General features: G+C 49.7%; 3 protein-coding genes across 3 annotated transcripts; 1 reads left to right on the top strand and 2 right to left on the bottom strand.

The window, feature by feature from the left end:
* The first annotated feature begins 885 nt into the window (after positions 1–885).
* On the top strand, positions 886–3,034 carry LOC125955541 (augmin complex subunit dgt5). Its single transcript, XM_049686674.1, has 4 exons — positions 886–1,008; positions 1,092–1,230; positions 1,294–1,438; positions 1,512–3,034. Exons 1-4 carry the CDS (start codon positions 923–925, stop codon positions 3,032–3,034), a joined length of 1,893 nt encoding a protein of 630 aa, XP_049542631.1. The 5' UTR covers positions 886–922.
* A 74-nt stretch (positions 3,035–3,108) lies between these two features.
* On the bottom strand, positions 3,109–4,032 carry LOC125954655 (uncharacterized). The gene is made up of 2 exons (XM_049685124.1): positions 3,551–4,032; positions 3,109–3,467 (listed from the first exon to the last, which is right to left on the bottom strand). Exons 1-2 carry the CDS (start codon positions 3,907–3,909, stop codon positions 3,197–3,199), a joined length of 630 nt encoding a protein of 209 aa, XP_049541081.1. The 5' UTR covers positions 3,910–4,032; the 3' UTR covers positions 3,109–3,196.
* Positions 4,033–4,309: 277 nt separating this feature from the next.
* On the bottom strand, positions 4,310–5,319 carry LOC125954663 (uncharacterized). Its single transcript, XM_049685142.1, has one exon. The coding sequence runs from the start codon at positions 5,298–5,300 to the stop codon at positions 4,803–4,805; it is 498 nt and encodes a 165-aa protein (XP_049541099.1). The 5' UTR covers positions 5,301–5,319; the 3' UTR covers positions 4,310–4,802.
* Between the last annotated feature and the right edge of the window lie 681 nt (positions 5,320–6,000).

Consider the following 6,000-nt stretch of genomic DNA (forward strand, 5'->3'; position numbering starts at 1 on the left):
TGTGCATGCAATTCTGATCGTTTACCATTCATAACCCGATACGTTGAAAATCGTCAATGATAAGAGGCACGTAAATCAATAATCGAAAATTAATATAATTCTTGATCAATTCAAATACTGCACAACTGAATGAGTTTTTATTATTGTTTCATGTAAGTTGACTTGTGACACTTAAAGCAACTTCTTAATTAACTAATGACTTAATTAAACTTAAGAAATTGTCAAGAAAATTTAAACCAACAATAGACACAGCAACGATTAACGATTTCTGTAGCGTTGCCGGTTCCATTGTTATCATTTCACCCCAGGCGGGCTATCTCTCTCTCTCTCTCTCTCTCGTTCTTTTCCTTGACATCTATTGGTCTCATTTTTAAAATAATTATTCAAGAATTAAACGCAACTATAGAATTGCTAGTTGCGCAACTAGCAATTGCTGTTCAACGCATCCATTGCAGATCTAAAATATGTTTGTTAAAACTTGATGTTTCCAGTAGGGTTTCATGCGATCCTACAAATATATTAGCTTATATTTAAAGAACCTATAGGTTCAACAGCCCATTCATTTACCTGCACCGACTCGCTGCTGTTGCTTTCTTGTTGCATTTTGCGTTAACTTATGCTGGAAAATAAGAGAAAAAAAAATCCTGGGGGCCGAACAACGGATTTCAGTTTTGCAACGGTGTAACGGTTATTCAAATCGCTTATTCAAATAAACGTTTACATTGCTGCGGTTTCAGGAGTCTCAAGTTCCGGGGTTCGGGGCCACGGAACTTTCGACTCCTGGATCCTGTTTATAGCTTGATGAACTCGGCGGAGACGTCAAAAATGCTGATGAATTTTCGATCAACGGTCAACGGTTCACGCGAATTTAAGTTGTTTGTTGAAGTGGTTTTTACGCTGAAAATCTTGCGAAATTTCTGAAATGGACGATATTAATAAGTTCAAACAGTGGGCATCCAAGATGGGTTGCCCACCGGGAAGCGTTCCTCCTGATGATACGCTGAAAAGGTGAGAAAAGGTTGCTGTTGGCGAGGTGTGATCATTTCAGCTTACGGAGAATTTATTGCCTTTTTCCCGGTCCCGTTTTACAGAGCATTTCGTGGGGATCAGAGCACGCTGCTGAAACACATTATGCAGAAGGTGCGCCCTCGACAGGAGATCTCGCTGATGCGCAAGAATGTGCTTGTTAAAAAGCTGCAGGAGCACAAACACACGGATAAGATCGTTTTGGTAAGAACTTGGGTGAGGGGCAGTAGAACTTACACCAAACACCCGCTTTTGACCGCTTTGCAGAACTCTATGCTACACCGACTCCCCGCGGAACTGCAGCGCTTCGAGAAGATAAAGAAACTTAAGGCAAAGATCGAGGAAACCCGAGCGCGTCTCAACACATCAAAAGCCTGCGTCGAATCGATCGGGTTACAGATCAAGGAGAAAAGTTAGTAACGGGCAAAGCGAGAATGTCGGGCCAAGAAACAATTTACCATCTTTATGACTTTCCAACTGGGCAGATGCAACCAAGCTTCAGATGACTCGACGTTTGGAGGAACTACATTCCAAGGCAGCGCTTTACACGACCCACGAATTGTCGCTCAAGGGTAGCATTGAGAAGGAGGAGCAGCTTGCGGAGCGGCTCGATCGTATCATGCCGGCTAGGGGATTCGAGCCCACATCATCCTCAGGGACACCCGAGCAAGCCGTCGACCACTGCATCGAACTGTTGGGACAATTTTATGAGCACTTGAAGAGTACAACTAAAAAAGAGGAAAATTGGCTGCTTCAGGAGCAGCTGTGGGCCAGTATGCGCGAGAGGCTTCGCGGCATTCCTAATCATCTTTTATGGGGTGTACTGCTAAAGCTAAAGGAGGACCATTTGCGACAGATTTCTGAGGTAGATAATAAGCAGGCAGAGCTCGAACGGAACCGTGACACGATCTCCGATCGTGACCTGCTGCAGGTTAGCAAGTCCAAGCTTTACGCGACCCACATCGGTATCTTTCTGGATGTGGCCACCCAGCGCCAGCTGGTGAGCGCTACAAAGGAGGATTACCTTGCCAAGTACACCTCCTGCACCGGGGAGCTGGAGGCAAAGATGGCTCTTCTCAACGAGATCGACGACGAGGCAGAAGAAACGCTCGAGGAGTACCTGATGCAGTGGAACTCGCGGGTTTACAATCAAGGTCAGATCACCTTCCTAGAAGGGGAGATTGAGCGCAAGAAGCAAGAGATAGCCGTATACGATCAGAAGATCCAGAATCACGACCAACTGTTATCGCAGTTGCGCGGCATTTACGCGCGGATCGACGACATCTCGAAACACATGGAAGAAGAACTGGGTCTTGTGCGGCAAATTAAGCAGAAGGTAGCCTACTCAAAGTACGTTAGCCAGCGCACCGTGCATGGTTTGCGCCAGAAGGGATGCAACAATCAGACGCTTAACGTTAGCGATCAGTCAATGAGTCGGATGGACAGCACCATCATTGGGACACCGGCCGGATCGACCTACACAGTGGCCGTTCTGCCAGCGTTCGTGCGCGAACTGGAACTGTTCCGCACTCTTCCATACGGACTCTACGGGGGCCAGTCGAAACTGGTGCGTTATTGCTTGGAACCGAACCCGGCCGTGTTCTGCGAACGCTCGAATACCGACCTGGCATTGCTGCCGAGCAGTGGCACGAGCGCCGACATGTCGTTGAAACAGTTTGGCGCACTGCTAGGGCTGGAACATCACGTCCACGAGGCCACTGTCGAATCGCACGTAGTCAGTGAGCTCACCATCGATCAGGCGGAGTTGCAGCAGCGCTGGCAGGGCAATCATGGCCGGATCTGTGAGATGCTGGATGAAATCGAGCTCATCAGCAACAATATCCGGCAGGTGTTGGACAAGGCCCGTCGTTACCACAACTTTAGTATTGCCAACAGTTTGCGCCATTTCGTTCCGCCGACGCGATTATTCAATGGTCGCAACTACCGGGAGTACGAGAGCGAGTATATGATGTATTACCGCATGATCAATGGTTTCGGCGGGCATTAAATAGCAGTGGAGCAAGTGATACGGTTCAAAGCATTCATTTTATTATTAAAAACCATACAACATAGAAACACAGCAAATATAAATATTGTTTCGTCTTATTAATAAAAGCAAAATGAAGGAAACATAACAATCACACGGTGGACGGGAAGCACGACGACCCTCTCAAGCATCTCCACTCATATTGTAATCGGTAATTTTAGCCAGAATCTTCTCGATATCCTCCTGACAGTGGATGCCAATGTCGTGCAGATCCTTTTCGCATAGCGTGAGAAACACCTCGAAGTTGATCTCTTCGTTGGTGAAGATGCGTATGTACTTCGACAGTCCCATGTCCTGCAGGATGTTCGACACGCAGATGCGGTGCTCCAGCTCACGCTTCACCACGGGCGTCGATAACCCCGAATCTTCCTTCGGTGACAGTTTTTTGTGCATTCTAGGTGTAAGATGAAACGCGATAGTATGCATTTAATCGATCGTTCACTTAATCCGCGAACCGCATGCGCCGATGAAGCTTACCTCGGTTTCGGTGGTTTAGCTAGAAGAAGTGGTTTGCCAGGCTGGTAGCCACCAACGTGTGGTACGGTACGCGGTGTGTTGAGCCGTGGCGATAAACCGAACTTTTCGCTCATTTCGATTGGCGACAGGTCGGGCGATGCCAGCGGTGCCTGGTGTACCATCGGCGAGAAGCTGCGCCGTTTGGATTTGTTCTTTGGCTGTTTGTACGCCTCGAACGACACGTCCTGCGTGCAGGCACCGTTCGGTGAAATTTTTTTGATGATCGGCGAGGGCAGCATGGCAGCGTTGCTGCTCCCTGCTGCTCCGGCTGCTGCTTCGCTCAACACTGCCAAGCCCTTTACCTTAGCGCTGGTCGACATTATGTACCGCAGAATGATCCTTCCGATAAAGCGATGGACAATGAGGAAAACACGTTCGAATCGACACAGATGAGACACAGAAAACGGGATAAAACTAACGAATAGATCGAGCACAAAATATAAGATGATGATGCGCTACGCACCGGTACACTGATCGCAGCAATGGTGGACAGGAAATCGTACTGTCCTACCACTACCAGCCTAGAGTCGGGCAATGACTTATCGATCCTGTGATTATCGATTTTGTTCGAATTAGGACACTTTTTGGTCGAACATGTTGTAATCGAAACGATTACTTCTGCTCAGCAATTTAGCAAAATTCAAATAATAACGTTCTTTCCATTGATGCACTTCCAAGCAAGAGAACACCAGAGCCAACAGATTACCATGTTTTTGCCTTTACTGACTAGAGTAACTTAAGAATAGAATATACAAAAGTAAAACGTAAATTCCTTAACCGCAGCGTGTGCTTCGTGTGCTGGAAAGGAAAGAGTTGCATTGATTAAAAATAGCAACAGTTTGGACGCACGAATAAAACTTTTCAAATCTTTCTCCTTCTCTCCCTCCTATCCAGCACGGTTAGAGCTGCCCTTCTGTTCCGTTGATATCGTTTATTGATTTGGTTTATATGCTGCAAATTGGATTTGTGCCGCCTCGTAGTAATGCGCCATCCGTTGGCGACCATTGGGCGAGCTGCTGACGTGAGCACTTTGGAGAGTTAGCTTACATGGTAACTGAACCCCCCCCTTCTGGAGGGGTGAGGGATGGGAGGAGAGGGGCTGGATACACTAGTCTTCGATTAGTTAAATAGTCAAGTCATAAGAGGATGGGAGGGTCTAATATTACTCGCTAGCAAGATTGTTCAGTTCTGCAGCCCTCTGTCTGAGGCCTTCTCATAAGCTCATGGCCCGGGCTAGCCGGACGCGGAAATCACGGTACAGCATCTTGCCACCGACCGGTACCCGGCTCAGGTACATGTCGAGGCTCATCAGACACAGCGCCTTGCCGTTCATCGGGAATTTTTGAGCCAGCTCGGGGCTAATGTCGAGACCCTCGGATTGGGCGAGATTGATCAGCCAGGTCCACACGTTCGCCCGGGTCCAATCGCGCGGATCGATCGGCAGCCCATCGGCACCGTAGACGATCTTCTTCGTCGTCAGCGCGGTCGATCCGGAGTTGATGGTGGTGATGGTGGTGTTGTTGTTTGCACTGTTGCTCGTCGTCCGGTCACTCTCGCTCCCCGACGCCGTTCGCGTACTCAGATTGGCCACGGCGGCCGCAGCGGCAGCCCCATGTGCCGCCCAGCGCCGTTCGGCCTCGTTCGTTAGCACGCTCACGGCGGAAAGGTCCAGCGGTGGAACGCGCCATTTCGTTGCACTTTCAACCTGCATGTTGCGGCTGGCAAGGTCTGTGGAGAACAAGAGAGCAGAACAAATAGGAAACAAGTTAGAGTGGGGCGGGAGGCAATCAAAATGCTGCAATACACGTGACATTACAAGACGCATCACCCAACAATGCGTAAGCGAACTCGCTTACACACTCACAAAACACCCGCATACGACCGATCACATAACAATCAAGGTCCGGCCGGCACAACAATGCACGCATGGTTTGTAGGTGGAGGAACGGACGGGCCGGAAGTCGCACGAATGGGCGCTTTTGTGCTGGAGCTGCCCTGTGCGCCGGTGACAAATCCGCGGTCATTTCGAAGCGATGCGAAGCGAACCCCCCACTACCACCAGCAGCGGCCTCCAGCACGACCGGACGGAAGCTGCGATGGTTGCGAAGAGCGCGGAATGCATTTCCGCATCGGTTGGGTATCGAGGTTGGGAGACCAGGGGAGTCGCCACCACCACAGCGCTCGCGATGTGCTCGATTGCCTTGGTGGATCCCTTCGCAAAGTGTGACATTTGTAGTCGCGACCACTGCACTGCGATGGGCGGACGGCGAAAGGAGCAATGAACTGGTCCCGACTGCTCGGCATCTCCGACATCCGTCGCCGTCGTCATCATCACCGGGCATGGAGTGCATTCCCAACAGCCGAAGACGACTCGATGGGCCCGGCCAACGTTGCCGGCACACCACCACCAC

Source organism: Anopheles darlingi, chromosome 3 (genome assembly GCF_943734745.1).
Source record: "Anopheles darlingi chromosome 3, idAnoDarlMG_H_01, whole genome shotgun sequence".
NCBI classification, from domain to species: Eukaryota; Metazoa; Arthropoda; class Insecta; order Diptera; family Culicidae; genus Anopheles; species Anopheles darlingi.

What these genes read in the sequence shown, in the direction of transcription:
- LOC125954655 (XM_049685124.1), bottom strand. Translation starts at nt 3,909, where the DNA reads ATGTCGACCAGCGCTAAGGTAAAGGGCTTGGCAGTGTTGAGCGAAGCA. An exon ending in GCTAAACCACCGAAACCGAG is followed by an intron (nt 3,468 to 3,550) that starts GTAAGCTTCATC and finishes TCTTACACCTAG; the next exon opens with AATGCACAAAAAACTGTCAC.
- LOC125955541 (XM_049686674.1), top strand. Translation starts at nt 923, where the DNA reads ATGGACGATATTAATAAGTTCAAACAGTGGGCATCCAAGATGGGTTGC. An exon ending in CCTGATGATACGCTGAAAAG is followed by an intron (nt 1,009 to 1,091) that starts GTGAGAAAAGGT and finishes CCCGTTTTACAG; the next exon opens with AGCATTTCGTGGGGATCAGA. An exon ending in ACACGGATAAGATCGTTTTG is followed by an intron (nt 1,231 to 1,293) that starts GTAAGAACTTGG and finishes ACCGCTTTGCAG; the next exon opens with AACTCTATGCTACACCGACT.
- LOC125954663 (XM_049685142.1), bottom strand. Translation starts at nt 5,300, where the DNA reads ATGCAGGTTGAAAGTGCAACGAAATGGCGCGTTCCACCGCTGGACCTT.